The sequence below is a fragment of the Mya arenaria genome, chromosome 16 (assembly GCF_026914265.1).
Source record: "Mya arenaria isolate MELC-2E11 chromosome 16, ASM2691426v1".
Taxonomy (NCBI): Eukaryota; Metazoa; Mollusca; class Bivalvia; order Myida; family Myidae; genus Mya; species Mya arenaria.
The window spans coordinates 30,961,980-30,981,820 of record NC_069137.1 but is presented as its reverse complement, the minus strand read 5'-3'; the positions used below and the strand labels follow the sequence as shown (position 1 = coordinate 30,981,820).

Sequence of the window (19,841 nt, the reverse complement as noted above, 5' to 3'; positions counted from 1 at the left end):
TTTTCATTCAAGGTCACTGTGACCTAGACCTTTGATCCAATGACCCCTAAAATTATTAGGGGTCATCTACTTGTCAGGACCAGCCTCCATGTCAAGTTAGATGACCATTGGTCTAGGCATTGTTGAGTTCCACTTGGACAGTTTTTAAAATCCTTTTACCATTAAAGGTCACTGTGACCATGACCCTTGGCCCCGATGACCCCTAAAATCAATAGGGGTCATTTACTGGTCAGGCCCAACCTCAAAATCAAGTTTGAGGGCCATGGGTGCAGGCATTTATTTATCACTCGGACAACCTTTTTTCATTCAAGGTCACTGTGACCTAGACCTTTGATCCGATGACCCCTAAAATCAATAGGGGACATCTACTGGTCAGGACCAGCCTCCATGTCAAGTTAGATGACCATTGGTCTAGACATTGTTGAGTTCCACTCTGACATGCTTTAAAATTCGTTTACCATTAAAGGTCACTGTGACCTTGACCTTTGACCTGATGATCCCTAAAATTGATAGGGGTCCTCTACTGGTCGGGCCCAACCTTCATGTCAAGTTTGATGACCATGAATTATTTAGTTATTAATCGGACAAGCATTGGTCTACCGATGGACCGAATGACATGTGCAAAGCAATATTCCCCTCTTCTTCGAAGGGGGGCATAATAAAAATACAAGTGATGGCAATGAGTACTTGATTTATTGCCTATTTACTAAAATACTAATTCAATACTCGAGTACTGAAAAACAAAACAAAACTAGAAATGTGTCCATAGGACACGGATGCCCCCACTTCGATTTTTTGTCACAGAAAATAAGCCATAATGATTATTCAGGATAATCTGAGGGCTCTAACTCCTAAATGATTAAAGCGATTTCCATGGCTATCGAACTTGATCAAGATATTATGGTCACAAACATGTGTTAAAAGTTTGGTGAGGATTGGACAAACAGTTTTCAAGAATTAGATCGGAAACAATCTTCGGGACGTATTTTTCAAGTCTTTTTTTGCAAATAAAGGGCCGTAACTCCTAAATGACAAAAGCGATTTCCATGGCTATCGAACTTGATCAAGATATTATGGTCACAATCATGTATGTAAAGTTTGGTGAGGATTGGACACATACTTTTCAAGAATTAGATTGGAAACATATATTTTTGAAGTATTTTTGGCAAAAAAGGGCCGTAACTCCTAAATGACTAAAGCGATTTCCAGGACTATCGAACTTGATCAAGATATTATGGTCACAAACATGTGTTTAAAGTTTGGTGAGGATTGGACAAACGGTTTTCAAGAATTAGATCGGAAACAATCTTCGGGACGTACGTACGTACGTACAGACAGACAGACGTACGTACGGACAAGGGCAACCCTATATGCCGCCACTTTGTGGGGGCATAAAAAAACAGTGTTGTTTTAAATTTCACTAAATGCACGATATACAGACAGCATTATACAGACAATGTAACTGTACTGGTGCATTGCCAACAAAACACAATGAATGGTCCCTCTTATCCCAGCTTAGGTGCATAATTTAACATATCAAATTTAATGACAGTTCTGGTGAGATTATACAAACTGTCAACAAAAGCAAATATAAACTAGCGATAATCATTGCTTTTTTTAATGAAAAAGTGCTTGTCTCCCCCATTGTGTGGGTGTAGATAAGAAATAATCAATGACCGACATGAAATTTGTACTTAGACCATAGACAATATAATTTAGGGGTCATCTTCTGGTCATGACCAATCTGCATACCATGAATGAAGTTCCTGGGTTCAAGTGTTTTTTAGTTAATGAGCAGTTATTATTTTTACCTCACTGTCACTGCGACCTATATATCCCATCCTTGACCTTTGACCTACTTACCACCAAATCAATAGAAGTCATTAAATAGTCATGACCAACTGGCATATCAAGTATGAGGTGCAAGCATTGTTTAGTAAATCAGCAGAAACCATTTTTTCCCTCAACGTCACTGTGACCTTTACCTTTGACCTGCTGATCCCAAAATCAAAAAAGGGTCATCTATTGGTCATGACCAACCTGCATACCACTATGACATTCCTGGGACTTAGCTTTCTCAAGATATTGAGTGGAAACGAAGTGTGACGTATGGACTGACTGACTGACTAACTGTCATGACTAACTGACGACAGGGCAAAAACAATATGTTTCCCCAATTCCTTTCGGGGGGACATAATTAATGGCTAGATTTCCATCCCAATGTTTTTTTTAAATGGGGGCGGTTGGTGACATTTTATTTTCTATTGTTTTTTATGTGTTCATGCACTTTCTTAATGCATAAGGGACCATATACCTGTGTTTCTAGACGCACCACAAACACAATCATAACAATTCTCCTTCTTTACATGTTAATGTTTACACTGGCACCATAGGTATGCATAAACACTGTTGCTGGAGATCACTGGACTGATACGTAAATACAGACCTAAGTTCAACCTTTTAATTTGAGTCAATTATATTTCAGGGGAGGCAGTAAAAAGAGGTGGGCAGGGATAAAAATCTAGCAATTGATTTATAGTCGCCTAACAGCCCCAATCTGTATAAGTGTCATAAGCAGAGTTTTGATAGCTGAACATCTGCCACATAATTCTATTATTTACCAATTAGTTTTCACAAAATACACGTATACGAGCAAAGTAGGAAATATCAATTTACCAAACACAGCCTTGGAAACTCATGTTGAGAGTTAGTTTTCTCCCCTCCCCCATAAATTCATCCTAGTTTCCAAACTTACCAAACACAGCCTTGGATACTCATGTTGAGAGTTAGTTTTCTCCCCTCCCCCATAAATTCATCCTAGTTACCAAACTTACCAAACACAGCCTTGGAAACTCATGTTGAGAGTAAGTTCTCTCCCCTCTCCCATAAATTCATCCTAGTTTCCAAACTTACCAAACACGGCCTTGGATACTCATGTTGAGTTAGTTCTCTCCCCTCCCCCATAAATTCATCCTAGTTTCCAAACTTACCAAACACGGCCTTGGATACTCATGTTGAGTTAGTTCTCTCCCCTCCCCCATAAATTCATCCTAGTTTCCAAACTTACCAAACACAGCCTTGGATACTCATGTTGAGAGTTAGTTCTCTCCCCTCCCCCATAAATTCATCCTAGTTTCCAAATTTACCAAACACAGCCTTGGATACTCATGTTGAGTTAGTTCTCTCCCCTCCCCCATAAATTCATCCTAGTTTCCAAACTTACCAAACACAGCCTTGGATACTCATGTCGAGTTAGTTCTCTCCCCTCCCCCATAAATTCATCCTAGTTTCCAAACTTACCAAACACGGCCTTGGATACTCATGTTGAGAGTTAGTTCTCTCCCCTCCCCCATAAATTCATCCTAGTTTCTAAACTTACCAAACACTTTCCAAACTTACCAAACACAGCCTTGGATACTCATGTTGAGAGTTAGTTCTCTCCCCTCCCCCATAAATTCATCCTAGTTTCTAAACTTACCAAACACTTTCCAAACTTACCAAACACGGCCTTGGATACTCATGTTGAGAGTTAGTTCTCTCCCCTCCCCCATAAATTCATCCTAGTTTCCAAATTACCAAACACGGCCTTGGATACTCATGTTGAGAATAAGTTCTCTCCCCTCCCCCATAAATTCATCCTAGTTTCCAAACTTACCAAACACGGCCTTGGATACTCATGTTGAGAGTTAGTTCTCTCCCCTCCCCCATAAATTCATCCTAGTTTCCAAGTTTACCAAACACAGCCTTGGATACTATGTTGAGAGTAAGTTCTCTCCCCTCCCCCATAAATTCATCCAAGTTTCCAAACTTACCAAACACGGCCTTGGATACTCATGTTGAGTTAGTTCTCTCCCCTCCCCCATAAATTCATTCTAGTTTCCAAGTTTACCAAACACAGCCTTGGATACTATGTTGAGAGTAAGTTCTCTCCCCTCCCCCATAAATTCATCCAAGTTTCCAAACTTACCAAACACTTTCCAAACTTACCAAACACAGCCTTGGAAACTCATGTTGAGAGTTAGTTCTCTCCCCTCCCCCATAAATTCATCCTAGTTTCCAAACTTACCAAACACAGCCTTGGAAACTCATGTTGAGAGTAAGTTCTCTCCCCTCCCCCATAAATTCATCCTAGTTTCCAAACTTACCAAACACAGCCTTGGAAACTCATGTTGAGAGTTAGTTCTCTCCCCTCCCCCATAAATTCATCCTAGTTTCCAAACTTACCAAACACAGCCTTGGAAACTCATGTTGAGAGTAAGTTCTCTCCCCTCCTCCATAAATTCATCCTAGTTTCCAAACTTACCAAACACAGCCTTGGATACTCATGTTGAGAGTTAGTTCTCTCCCCTCCCCCATAAATTCATCCTTGTTTTCAAACTTACCAAACACGGCCTTGGAAACCCATGTTTAGAGTTAGTTTTCTCCCACCTCAGATAAGTAGATCCAATAATTTAACCATGCTAGAAATTCTTATCTTGCCGACGGGCGAAAATAAAATGCCTGTATGGAACTCCTTTTTAATGGTCGCCACATTGTTATTACCTCCCTTGTTGAAGACTGTCGTCTGTAGTATCATGGAAACCTTGTCTTGTAGCAATATTTAGAACGCTAATTTATTATTTCTCGCTTCAAGTCACCATCAAACAGTTTTCACGCACCTTTTAATAAATAATGCTTCACTCTCCTTAGAACTATTGAAAGACCGATTTGACTATTAACATAATCTGAATCACTGCGCACAAATCCATGACAACCACGAATTATCGCATATCAATACGCACTTATTTTCAATAAGCACAAAATAGTTCCAGCAAAAAAAAAAAATCATTTTTACTTTATTTTGTTTAACTGAGGTGGGAGAAAAAGCATCTACCATAGCCGCTCGACTATTAGTAGCTGGGTTCATCCCTACCCTCGCACAGGGTGTTTTGCGGAAACTCGGTAAACCTCGTTTCCGCAAAACACCCTATGCTCGGTTTGGAATTAACCTATCTTACACTCTCGTCCATGGGAGATACTTATACTCTCCCTTACCCAATAAATTCACCTTTGATACTCATGTTGGGAGTTAGTTCTCTCCCCTCCCCCATATAGTTATTCTTGTTACTGAACTTACCAAACACAGCCTTCTGTACATCCTTCTCCTCAGGAGTTAGTTCTCTCCCCTCACCCACAAACTCCTCTTCTGTTGCCAGGCTTACCAGGGCACAGCTTGCTGGAATCAAAGAATGTGGATAATAATGTATGGTCTAGTGAACACAGCCATATAACTGGGCTACTTTACTATAAAGTGTGAGACCAAAAGTAAAATTCATTTATTTAAATGATATCCTATACGGTTTGTCCAAATTGACAACAGATTGGGCATATTATTAAAAAGAAGTGAAAATACCAAGTTAATAATTTCAGTTTCAAAATGAAAGTAATAGAGGAAATTTGTTTTTTTCAGTGTAAGATCGTATTTTATTTCACGAGTGTCATAGAAAAACATTTTCACAAGTGGCGAAGCATAAGTGCACATATGTTTCAAAAAATAAAAAACAATTTTATTTTAATAGGGGCATGAATACATAACCAAATTACTATGCCGCTATTTAATGAATGAAAATTTGGAAGGTCAAATGTGTTAGCAAAACAAATGCGGATACTCGTTGGATTTTAAACATTCTTCTTAGTTTAAGACTGCATGTGTTTCATAGTAAATAAATATTCAGTTATCTTACTGTCAGAGACCAGTCTGTTTCGCTTGAAAACCGGTTTGTTTTGCAGGTAAAGAGTGAATGCCACACTAGTTTGTTGACAAATTTTAAGGCGTGTGTGGGGTAAAAAATATCGGATTATCTGTAAATTATTGTGTGAATTTTCTGGGAAGCTCATTTTTCGTATTACAAAGGCAAACAGTTTAAAATACATTTGAACAATGATATAAAATTCTAGTTATGTTTGAACAGTTGTTTTCGTCTGTAATTTGTTTGGTATGAAAGCAAATGTTCGAACATTCAGCTTCAAGATCAAGAAAATGTTTGAAAAACGGGTTAACAGGTAATAAACGGTAATTTGGTAATTTTCAAATATATATTTTTATAAATTTATAAACGTTTTTTTAGTGTTCTGTTTTGGTCAAGGCAAGTAACTACAAAGGAATTTAAAAGTAGTTCTAAAAGTTGACATTTTCACTCCTCATTTTTCAGTGAAAATATCAAATTGATATTTTCACTGTTGTTATTTCACTGTTAAAACCCCATATTTCATCGAAAAGCATAAAAAGAAAAGGTACAAGTTAACTAGGGAACAAAAAAAAAACCCGAATGCCTCACCAAATCATATTTTTTTTGTTCCACAGATTTTTGCCAAAGTGAAAATAAAATAAACTACAATTTAGTCATTTTTCATAAACAAGAGGGCCAAATGGCCCTGAATCGCTCACCTGTCATATATTGCACATTCTTCCATTATATACAAATATTGAAAACCTAAGCCTATGAACACGGGGCGTGGCCAATTTTGACCCCAGGGCTAAAGTTTGAACAATCTTAATAGTGGTCCGATAAACAATGCTTCATACCAAATATCTAAGGCCTTCGCCTTTTGGTTTCGGAGAAGAAGATTTTGCCGCCCGGGTGGGGCCATTTTTTGACCCCAGAGCCAAAGATTGAACAATATTGGTACAAGTCAACTAGATGATATATCATGCCAAATATCTAAGCTCTTGTCACTACTTGATTTTACGTGTGTATCTATATATGTATATTTGTTATTAATTGTTGTATGTGGCCCATATTGAAAATTGGTATGTGTACTAAATATGTTATCCAGTTTAAATTAAGACGTTACTTGTCTTTGTGAGTTCGGAGAAGATTTTTTAAGTTTTCACTATAACACATATAGAGAAAACCCATCAGCCCCGGGGTGTGGCCAATTTTGACCCCAGGGCCATAATTTGAACAATCTTTGTAGAGTTCCACTAGACGATGAATCATGCCAAATATCTAAGCTCTAAGCAACGTAAGTTCAGAGGAGATGATTTTTGAAGTTTTCACTATTAACATATAGAGAAAACCCATGACCCCCCAAGGGGGCGGGGCCAATTTTGACCCCAAGGCCATAATTTGAACAATCTTTGTAGAGGTCCACTAGACGATGAATCATGCCAAATATCTAAGCTCTAGTCCAAGTAAGTTCAGAGGAGAAGATTTTTGAAGTTTTAACTATAAACATATAGAGAATACCCTAACCCCCCGGGGCGGGGCCAATTTTGACCCCAAGGCCATAATTTGAACAATCTTTGTAGAGGTCCACTAGACGATGAATCATGCCAAATATCTAAGCTCTAGTCCAAGTAAGTTCAGAGGAGAAGATTTTTGAAGTTTTAACTATAAACATATAGAGAATACCCATGACCCCACGGGGCGGGGCCAATTTTGACCCCAGGGCCATAATTTGAACAATCTTTGTAGAGGTCCACTAGACGATGAATCATGCTAAATATCTAAGCTCTAGTCCAAGTAAGTTAAGAGGAGAAGATTTTTGAAGTTTTAACTATAAACATATCAAGTATACCCATGACCCCCCGGGGTGGGGCCAATTTTGACCCCAAGGCCATAATTTGAACAATCTTTGTAGAGGTCCACTAGACGATGAATCATGCCAAATATCTAAGCTCTAGTCCAAATAAGTTCAGAGGAGAAGATTTTTGAAGTTTTAACTATAAACATATATAGAATACCCATGACCCCACGGGGCGGGGCCAATTTTGACCCCAGGGCCATAATTTGAACAATCTTTGTAGAGGTCCACTAGACGATGAATCATGCCAAATATCTAAGCTCTAGTCCAAGTAAGTTAAGAGGAGAAGATTTTTGAAGTTTTAACTATAAACATATCAAGTATACCCATGACCCCCGGGGTGGGGCCAATTTTGACCCCAAGGCCATAATTTGAACAATCTTTGTAGAGGTCCACTAGACGATGAATCATGCCAAATATCTAAGCTCTAGTCCAAGTAAGTTCAAAGGAGAAGATTTTTGAAGTTTTCACTATAAACTTATAGAGAATACCCATGACCCCCCAAGGGGGCGGGGCCAATTTTGACCCCAAGGCCATAATTTGAACAATCTTAGTAAAGATCCACTAGACGATGAATCATGCCAAATATCTAAGCTCTAGTCCAAGTAAGTTCAGAGGAGAAGATTTTTGAAGTTTTAACTATAAACATATAGAGAATACCCATGACCCCCCCGGGCGGGGCCAATTTTGACCCCAGGGCCATAATTTGAACAAACTTTGTAGAGGTCCACTAGACGATGAATCATGACAAATATCTAAGCTCTAGGCCAAGTAAGTTCAGAGGAGAAGATTTTTTAAGTTTTCACTATAAACATATAGAGAAAACCCATGACCCCCCGGGGCGGGGCCAATTTTGACCCAAGGGCCATCATTTGAACAATCTTGGTAGAGGACCATTTGGTGATCCTACCTACCATATATCAACGGCCTAAGCCTTGTGGTTTGGGAGAAGAAGATTTTTAAAGTTTTTCCTTTTGGTTGCTATGGCAACCAGAGTTCTGCATGGAATTGAATTCTTTGAACAACTTTGATAGAAGACCACCCAAGGAACATCCCTATGAAGTTTTATTAATATTGGCCCAGCGGTTAAGGAGGAGATGTCTTTTAAGTAAATTGTTGACGGACGACGCACGACGGACGCCGGACAAAAGGCGATCCCAAAAGCTCACCTTGTCACAAAGTGACAGGTGAGTTAAAAAATGAAGAGAAAGAAATGCGAAAAAATGTTCTATGTTCTTATATTCAATATAAAGAAGAACAGTAAATCAAGATAATTGCCCTTTAACCCATTTGAACATACTATAACTTAATCTCTATTGGACAATTGGTTAATTTTCAAAAAGTAATTTTTACTCATTGTAGTAAGTACAAATATGAATAAACCAAATTTCTAAGATAATAATAAGATTTATAAGTATGCTGATCATTGCTTGAGAAAAAGGTGTGAACATTGGGTAGAAAATATAATCAATTATTTTGCAGTTTTCAAAAAAATCTATTTGTAGTGAAATATAGGTGCGGTTGCACAAAAAAAATAACGATTTTTTTGTTTTTTAACATTTTCAAAATAATAGGTGCCATAAATCAATGGGTTGAAAACATCAGTTTGGTGTGGCCTAATAATTCTACTTCGCATACTAGTTTATTTCTTTTAATAATTCAGCAAGTCACCATCTGTTGGAGACGTGAAAGTTACCTGCCAGTACGGGTTCGCAAAAAGTGACTACACGTGTGTGGTGTCGGGGTGAGCGGTCATTCTTGTACGCTTTAATGCTTGCTATAAGGCCCCCGGCTGCACATGTCACACTCTTTATTGCCAGTTTGAACTGGTCCCTGGTGCCTGTGTCTGGCCCCGCCTCACTGGCTCCCCGACACTGCTCAGTCAGCACAGAGATGTACTTCGAAATATTTGAACAGATGTCCATTATAAATGTGGCGTTAAGCTCATCCAGTCTTGCCCGCTTCAACTGCACGCAGCTTAGTTTGATCTCTAGGCCTGCGTATGATGTGCAGTACTTATCAATCAATGCTGTACTCAAGTCTACCACCGGCTCCAACTTTTCATACATAACGAAATACACAAGCTCAACCAGAACTGTGACCGCGTCGCCCAGTCTGTACAACATGTCACACACAACCTTCCATCGAGCATTCAGGTCAGCCACAAGCCTTGCAAGGTCTGCCACTATCTCCAGGATAATGGTCAGCGAGGAGTTGATCTGTTCCTGTGCTGACCCCAAACACATCTCCACCGCACTTGTGTTTTCTGTTCTGATTGGTCGGAACTGGCTAGACAACAGCAGCAGCTCAGCCACTGGTGACAAAGAGTCAGAAATATTTTAGGTCTGGGGCCATATTACAAAAGCATCTTAAGGTAAGATTTTACCTTTTCCTTAAATTCAACAATTTCCTTAACTGTTTAATTACACAGGTAGAAAGTGTTATGCATAGTGTCAATTCTGCAATTAAATTATGGACACTGAAGTTTTTAAAAATGTAAAATTCATTTTAAAGAATCATTTTTTTGCAGGTTTATAACATTTCCAAATTTTATACTTAAGTTAAAATTTGTTAGAAATTACATAAGATGCTTCTGTAATACGGACCCAGGACCAGTATGTTATAAAATGTGTTTTATTTCCCAACATATTTCATTTTCCTAATGAAAGAATCTCACTGTTCAAATAATATAATGTATTTATGATTTAGAAATAGTTTTCTTTATTTAAAATACACATTAAAATATTCTAAAAATTGATTTCAGTTAGGAGAAAATTTGACAATTAAAATGCCTTGCTGGATGATGAAGAACCCAACATTTCAAGAAATTTATGGAAAGCTATGCAAAGGGTAATTAAAACAAGAAATGTTTGTCAAACATTATGCCCCCCCCCCCCCAACCCCCCACCCCCCCCCCCCCCCCCCCCCCCCCCCCCCCGAGCGCCATGTTGTCAGGATTATATGGACAATTGAATGAAATATGCATGGACCGAAATGACAGCTGATTTGTCACTGACATTGGATGCCGTTGAGGCAGTTTTAAGATTATGTCCATTCAAAGTGTGAGGATATCTAGTGTGTTATAACCATGACCTTTGACTCTATGACCTCAAAAATCCACAGGAGTCATCCGCTGGTCACCAAAAATCTAATTGTCAAGTTTGAGGGCCATGGCATTCACAAGTTATCACAAAGACATGCTTTTTTTCAAGGTCACTGTGACCTTGACCTTTGACCTGATGACCCCTCATATCATGAGCGGTAATCTACAGGTCAAATGCAACTCCAAGTCAAGTTTGAGGGCCATGGGTGCAGGCATTGTCAAGTTATCACTGAAAACATTTTCGCATTCAAGGTCACTGTGAACTTGACCTTTGACCTGATGAATCCTAAAATCAATAAGGGTCATTAACTGGTCAGGCCCAACTTCCATGTCAAGTTTGATGATCATAGATGCATGCATTGTTGAGATATCACTGGGAGAAGATTTGTTAACTTTTTTGGGTTAAAGGTTACTGTGACCTTGACCTTGGCCCGATGACCCCCAAAGTCAAGTGGGCCATCTACTCGTCAGGCCCAACCTTCATGTCAAGTTTGATGACCATAGGTCCAGGAACTGTCGAGTTTGCTTTAAAGGTCACTGTGACCTTGACCTTTGACCCCTAAAATCAATAGGGATCATCTACTGGTCAGGCCCAACCTCCAAGTCAAGTTTGAGGGTCATGGGTGCAGGCATTGTCGAGTTATCACTCTGAAAAACTTTTACCATTTAATGTCACTGTGACCTTGACCTTTGGTCTGATGACCCCTAAAAACAATAGGAGTCATCTACTTGTCAGGCCCAACTTCCATATCAAGTTTGATGACCATAGGTCTAGGCATTGTTCAGTTATCACTCGGACAAGCTTTGGTCTACCGATGGACTGACCAACCGACCGATCTACCGACCGACATGTACAAAGCAATACACCCCTCTTGATTTGATGGGGGTTTTTTTGTGTTACAAATAATACTAACTGACATTTAAAACTTGTCTAGTTGTAGCTGGACAGCAACTAAATTAACAGTGGGATTTGAAATGTGTTAGAATAATCTAAGTTATGGGCATATGGCCCAATGGCCCACAGAGCTTCCATGCTTTTTTATTTGATCATCAAATAAATTGTTCAATTGGCCAATACCGCAAAAAATGATTTGAGCTTTTTGCAGAATTGGCCAAAAAGCTTAGCTTTTTCTCTGAAAAAAACTATTTTGGCCAATACTGCACAAAGCTGTGCTTTTTTTCGACAAAAAGATAAGCTATTTTGCATTTGTTTCAAAAGCTGTGTCTTTTTGGGGCCAATACTGCTATGTTTTTAGCTTAGCTTTAGCCAAGCTTTTTTAGCACATGCAGGTGTCACTATATGAAAACCTGTTTAATAAAAGCAGTGTATTCTTAATGCGAGCAAATTTTTGAAGTTGGAAGTTGATATCTTTAACGAATTTAAGTAATTTAGAAAAAGCATAAAAAATGGATGGACAGTATGACTGATTGACACAGCGATAACTGATATTCACACTTCAAATAAGTTTCATAATTTTTTGTTATTAATTTTATAGGAATGGTTTTAGACTTACAAAGATTAGCTTTTTTCATTAATTAAAAGACAAAACCTCTTATGTTACTGATCTGTTCATAAAAATCTGTGTAATTCAAAAGTGCACAATGTATATTCTGACTTGACATTTGATTAATTAATTTCTACACAGAAGTTTAATAGGCCTCAGACTGAAAGAAATTGACAGACAACACCAATCTATAAACCTCCTCCAAAATTAAACTAAGATATGCAGCAATGCACTGAAACCAGGCTTTCAATGATTGACAGAAGAACTTCAGCCTTAACTGTGAGATTCAGATTCATTTTGTTTCTATTTTAAGTAAACAATGCAATACAATAAAAGGTCCAAGATATGTCCACCAAAACTAAAGTTATTCAACATTTTGCTATTTTTTGCGACAGTGACCATGACCTTGACCCCAGGGTCCCAAAATGCAATTCCATGGAAGGTATCCATAAACTCTTTCTTAATACCAAGTTTAGGCAATATATTTCCACCCTAACTAAAGATATTCAAGTTTAACCATTTTCCTATTTTAAGTAACAGTTTCCTTGACCTTGACTTTGACCCAAGGGGCCACAAATACAGAGTAAGGCCAAGATAAGTCAACCCTAATTAAAGTTAATCAGCTTCATAGGTAAGTTTGATGCTGTCTGCCTGACCGCCTGAACATCAATGTACTGTTATGTCATTCTGGAAAACCTGGTTAACAAGCAAATTCGTTGAATTGATATCCCCCGCCTGATTGGGCTAAGTAAAGGAATGGAAATAAATTGTTGATGAAATATATATATATATGAGTTTGAAATAAAAAAAAATATTGTATATAATGTAGCATTTAGAATTGACCAAAAAACCTAGTTTATGACTCCATGTTGCCCGGTTCAAAATTAATCTAAGATTTCATAAAGGCATACATTCTGATCAAGTTTCATGAAGATTGGTCCAGATATATTGCAAAAATTATAGCGTCTAGAGTGTCCACAAGTTTTTTATAAGATTTGACCCCACATTACATACTAGTTTCAAACTATTCCAAGATTTCATTGAGGCATTCTGATTAAGTTTCATGGAAATTAGAGCAGATGTATTGCCTCTAGAGTGTTCCCAAGATGTCTATGTTATGACCTAGTCACCTAGTTTTTGACCCATATGACACACTTTTAAAACGCAGTTGAAAATTAACCCAAAAGAACATTCTGACCATGTTTGAACTTAATCAGACCAATCACCACCATAAAATAGTTTTGGCCAAGATTTTTGAAAGATTTCTTCAAGGGGTACATAATGACCAATTTTGAACACAAATTGACCAATAATTACCATTATATGGTTCTGGACAAGATTTTTCTAAGATTTGACCTAGTGACCTAATTTTCAATCATATGTGACCAAGTTTTATTTACGACCAAGAGTTCATCAAGGAAAACATTCTGATTAAGTTTAATGAATATTTGACCATGTATAATGCCTCTATTATGTTCCAATTTTTTTCTAAGATTTGACCTATTGACCTAGTTTTTGACCCCAAGTGATCCACTTTTAATAGTGGTCGAGATTTGATCAAGGGAAACATTCTGACAAAGTTTGATCATTTTCTGATCAATGCCTACCAAGATATGGTACCGGACGGACGGACGGAAGGAAGGACGGACAGAAGGACGGAATGACGGACAGACAATGCCAAAACAATATCTCCCTCCCGAAATCTTTGATACGGCGGGGGATAACAAGCAGGAGATTATAAAGTATAGCAGATGTGAGCTCACCTGTGTGTATTTTGTTCTGTGTGTGTTCACAGTGGCGAGCCACTGCATGGGCATGATGAGAAGACATACCCGACTTCATCCGGCACCCGCCTTATGCTAAAATAGAGAGTAGATTCTGAAACTTACAAACAGTTCTACATCTGGCACTAGCTTTATGCTAAACAGAGAGGAGATTTTGAAATTTACAAAAAGGCCTTCATCTGGCACCAGCTTTATGCTAAACAGACAGGAGATTCTGAAATTTACAAAAAGGCCTTCATCTGGCACCAGCTTTATGCTAAACAGAGAGGAGATTTTGAAATTTACAAAGAGGCCTTCATCTGGCACCAGCTTTATGCTTAACAGAGAGGAGATTCTGAAATTTACAAAGAGGCCTTCATCTGGCACCAGCTTTATGCTAAACAGAGAGGAGATTTTGAAATTTACAAAGAGGCCTTCATCTGGCACCAGCTTTATGCTAAACAGAGAGGAGATTCTGAAATTTACAAGCATGCCTTTATTTGGCACCAGCTTTATGCTTAACAGAAAGGAGATTCTGAAAGCTACAAACAGGCCTTCAACTTGCAACCACATTACCCTTAAACAGAAAGGAGATTCTGAAAGCTACAAACAGGCCTTCAACTTGCAACCACATTACCCTTAAACAGAAAGGAGATTCTGAAAGCTACAAACAGGCCTTCAACTTGCAACCACATTACCCTTAAACAGAAAGGAGATTCTGAAAGCTACAAACAGGCCTTCAACTTGCAACCATATTACCCTTAAACAGAAAGGAGATTCTGAAAGCTACAAACAGTTCTTCAAATTGCAACCACATTACCCTTAAACAGAAAGGAGATTCTGAAAGCTACAAACAGGCCTTCAACTTGCAACCACATTACCCTTAAACAGAAAGGAGATTCTGAAAGCTACAAACAGGCCTTCAACTTGCAACCACATTACCCTTAAACAGAAAGGAGATTCTGAAAGCTACAAACAGGCCTTCAACTTGCAACCACATTACCCTTAAACAGAAAGGAGATTCTGAAAGCTACAAACAGGCCTTCAACTTGCAACCACATTACCCTTAAACAGAAAGGAGATTCTGAAAGCTACAAACAGGCCTTCAACTTGCAACCACATTACCCTTAAACAGAAAGGAGATTCTGAAAGCTACAAACAGGCCTTCAACTTGCAACCACATTACCCTTAAACAGAAAGGAGATTCTGAAAGCTACAAACAGGCCTTCAACTTGCAACCACATTACCCTTAAACAGAAAGGAGATTCTGAAAGCTACAAACAGGCCTTCAACTTGCAACCACATTACCCTTAAACAGAAAGGAGATTCTGAAAGCTACAAACAGGCCTTCAACTTGCAACCACATTACCCTTAAACAGAAAGGAGATTCTGAAAGCTACAAACAGGCCTTCAACTTGCAACCACATTACCCTTAAACAGAAAGGAGATTCTGAAAGCTACAAACAGGCCTTCAAATTGCAACCACATTACCCTTAAACAGAAAGGAGATTCTGAAAGCTACAAACAGGCCTTCAAATTGCAACCACATTACCCTTAAACAGAAAGGAGATTCTGAAAGCTACAAACAGGCCTTCAACTAGAAAAATTATTACGCTTATACAGAGATTCAATTCTGAAAGCTTTATTTGGCACCTGCCATGCACTAAAACAGAGGAGATACAGAGAGCTACAAAAAGGTGTTCATCTCAAACCACTTATGCTTAGAGAGAAATTTTTGAAATTTTCAAACAGGCCTATATCTGGCACCACCTTAACACTAAATTAAAGAGTTTCATAAAGCTACAAACATGCCTTTATCCGGCACCAGCCTAACACTAAAACAGAGGGTTTCATTATGCTATAGACAGGCCTGGCACCAGCCTTTTACTTAAACAGAGAGGTGATTAACAATTGAAAAGATGACATCATTTGAAAATTATTTAGTGCAGGGTGTAATAAAATGCACACCATTTTTGATGTAGTCTTTTTCTGTTATTCTGCATTCCGTTCTACATGCAGTATAATGATGTCATTGCCAAATCAGGCAAACAATAAAACCTTGTTGCATTCTCAACATGTTTCATACCCATGATTCATACTCATTTGATACTGATAGCATTTCATCTATATAATTAGGATAACATGCTTATTGTGAATTTGTTAACTCATAAAGCAGCTTAATATATATACAGTCAAAACTTGTTGGCTCAATATCTCATGGCTTGATATCTTCGTTGACTTGAACCAGATTAAAAGACCGATTCATTTCACTATAATACGTTCATATACAATTCGGTCGGATGACTCGATTTCTTGAGGGTCGATATTTCTCCAAGCTCAGTATCATTTTCGTGGTCCCAAGTAAGAATTTCACACTTTGTTTTGTTTGCTTGGCTCAATGTCATGTTCGCAAGCTCAGGTAAGAATTTCACACTTCGATTTGTTTCCTTGGCTTCATTTAGCACAGGAAGATTATTGATAAGATTTTTGAATCTAGTTTAAATGGTTCAATAGTTAATGCAAACATGCCATCACTTTAATTTCTGTCTTTAATTGGCATGAATACAAACGTCAAAATTATGTCAATACATGTGTAAATCTTTATGCATTCCGATAAGGCATCATTCACATAACAAGAGCCGTCGTAGAGACAGCGCACTCGACTACTCCGCTTTGACTAAAAATACAATAACGCTGTAATAATACCAAGTTTGGTCTTTTTATGTCAAACGTAACTAAAATTATTCGATACATAAGGTGACTTTGATGCTGCCCTCCCACCAGCCCGCCCAAACAATGACGAAAGTCATTCAAATAACTTGATTTCCCATTATGAAAATGTGGTTAAGAATATACAAATATGCCTTTCAAAGGAAAAATAAAATAAAAAATCAACGGCCATTATTTGTATTTAGGCTTAAAACGGAGTTATATTTCTTGTTGTAAGATGGTCGTTAATAATTTTGAATGTTATTAAGTGCATTTAATGAACGGTATAGAAGTTTGTTTTTATTAAAATACCAACTTGCCCTTAACTTTTACTTGCCTAAAACTTTAACCTAAGTCAATCAGGGGCCATAACTTGTATTAAGGATATGGAGTTATGTAACCTCATTGGGTGATGGTCCTGAACAATTGTGTGAAGTATTAAGTCAATTGAATGACGGGTATAGAAGTTATTAAACAATTTCCCAACCTGCCCTAAAACTTTAACCTAATTAAGCTCGATAGTCAATCAGGGGCCATAATTTGTATAAAAGATAATATGGAGTTATCTAACCTCATTATGTGATGGCTCTGAACATCTGTGTGAAGTATTAAGTCAATTAAATGAATGGTATTGGAGTTTTAAGTGAAAATCCCAACTTGCCCTAAAACTTTAACCAGCCCTAAAACTTTAACCTAAGTCAATCAGGGGCCATAACTTGTTTTTAGGATAATATGGAGTTATGTAACCTCATTGTGTGATGGTCCTCAACAACTGTGTGAAGTATTAAGTCAATTGAACAAAGGATATAGAAGTTATTAATAAATATTCCAACTTGCCCTAAAACTTTAACTTAAGTTCCATAGTAAATCAGGGGCCATTATCTGTGTAAAGAATAATATAGAGTTATCTAACCTCATCATGTGATGGCCCTGAACAACTGCGTGAAGTATTAAGTCAATTGAATGTAGGGTTTTGGACTTATAAGTGAAAATCCCAACTTGCCCTAGAACTTGAACCGGACGCCGTCACCGACTCCGACGCCGACGCTGGGGCGAGTAGTATAGTCCACTTATTCTTCGCATAGTTAGCTAAAAATGTTGCGCTGAATGTTTCACCAAATGGAAGAACTCATACAAATGTAAAATGCTGAGCAATCTAGAGAAGGACCCCATACAACCTAAGCTATGCTTATATTTACTCACTGTATAAAGATTGCTTGTTTATTGTTTTAGCATAGATGTTTTCATAGTTTTATTTTCATTGCAGAAGTAATAAAAACTAGAAATGTGTCCATAGGACACGGATGCCCCCACTTCGATTTTTTGTCACAGAAAATAAGCCATAATGATTATTCAGGATAATCTGAGGGCCCTAACTCCTAAATGATTAAAGCGATTTCCATGGCTATCGAACTTGATCAAGATATTATGGTCACAAACATGTGTTAAAAGTTTGGTGAGGATTGGACAAACAGTTTTCAAGAATTAGATCGGAAACAATCTTCGGGACGTATTTTTCAAGTCTTTTTTTGCAAATAAAGGGCCGTAACTCCTAAATGACAAAAGCGATTTCCATGGCTATCGAACTTGATCAAGATATTATGGTCACAATCATGTATGTAAAGTTTGGTGAGGATTGGACACATACTTTTCAAGAATTAGATTGGAAACATATATTTTTGAAGTATTTTTGGCAAAAAAGGGCCGTAACTCCTAAATGACTAAAGCGATTTCCATGACTATCGAACTTGATTAAGATATTATGGTCACAAACACGTACGGACAAGGGCAACCCTATATGCCGCCACTTTGTGGGGGCATAAAAATCAAATAATATTTTCATAGTATCAAATGAGTGATTTTGCTAACTGTATGATAATGATGTTTAGTAAATACTCTTCTCTTGCGGAGATAATATAGCAAATAACAAAAAACGTAAACAAGACATTCTTTAGTGTATCACAAACATCGCGAAAAGTAAATTTTGACTCAGTCCGACTAAATTTGTGATGGGGTCAGTCCGTCTGACCGACAGTTTTCATGGCCAGGTGTAAAAAATAATGAAGATTTCATCTTTATCAATTATTAAACACCGCTTAAAAGTAAGAATAATTTATTTTGTTTAACAGAAAATTGTGTTTTTATCAAATAACTATTTTTTTATGAATCCGATGTCGTTTTCCAGTAGTTTAGATGTGGGAATGCTTACCGCACTAACTCAAAAACTATGTAGCATTATTATTTTTTGCCTCCCATTGCAAAACATTACCAAATAATGTTTACTAATATCTATATATCGCGCGATGTTTTGAAACGCTAAAATGATAAACTTTTGTCAAAAACATTGGAATGTTTTAAATGATAGTTCCAAATGTTCCAAACAATAATCTTATCCTTTGGAACATGCTATTTGATTACGAAACGGTACCGGTACGGTCCGAAGAATACAAATTGCCAACAAATCCACCAATCAGAATTTTCATTACGATTAAGTGCGAGTATCTGTCAAACAAGAGCTGTCACAGAGACAGCGCGCTCGACTATTATGCCTCTTTTCAGTGTAAGGATTGAAAAGTTTTGGCGAAACATGCATGAATCACTGTTAGATTAGATTTCAATGCAATACATGATGTGCTAAGATATTAACATAAATGTGGTTACATGTATACATGTGAACTCTACCGGTAGGTAAAATATACCGCTTTTGAGACCCTTCTAACGCCATACCGCTTTCCGGTCGAAATCTACCGTTATTGAAAGCTCTTTTAAAAAACCTCAATATTCTATCAAATTGGCCTTAAATTTTCTCTTAAAAACCTCAAAATTCTATCAACCATGCTACAAAACCATTATTAATCTGTCACTTTTAAGATCATGGTGCAATAAACACTAATCAGCATTCTTTGTTAATTGGCATCCTTCTAATCAGCATGGTTGTAAATATCAAAGACATTATAAAACTGTCAAAACAATAAAGAAAACAACATTTCCAAGGTGTTATTAATTATCTACAGTGTTAAAAATGTTACGACATTTTGGCGGGAAAATTGACATGTACAATTCTGCAGTCGTCTGCACTTACACTCTGACCTGTTTTGGCAGTCTGATTTGATTTCTTTAGCAGCTCTTCTGAATATAAACTTGTTTTTACAAGTCAAGAGTTAATAATCCTTCTGTTTCTCAATCAAACACTGA

General features: G+C 37.6%; 1 protein-coding gene across 1 annotated transcript in view; it reads right to left on the bottom strand.

Annotated features, from left to right (window-relative positions):
- The window catches only part of LOC128222117 (talin rod domain-containing protein 1-like), a 47,406-nt gene that overhangs the window by 1,886 nt on the left and 25,679 nt on the right, over positions 1 to 19,841 (bottom strand). The window contains exons 3-5 of the mRNA XM_052930975.1: positions 13,938 to 14,033; positions 9,263 to 9,880; positions 5,117 to 5,215 (exon numbers count right to left, since the gene is read on the bottom strand). Coding sequence (XP_052786935.1) covers positions 5,117 to 5,215; positions 9,263 to 9,880; positions 13,938 to 14,016 — 796 coding nt within the window. The 5' untranslated portion in view covers positions 14,017 to 14,033. The remainder of the gene's footprint in view (positions 1 to 5,116; positions 5,216 to 9,262; positions 9,881 to 13,937; positions 14,034 to 19,841) is intronic.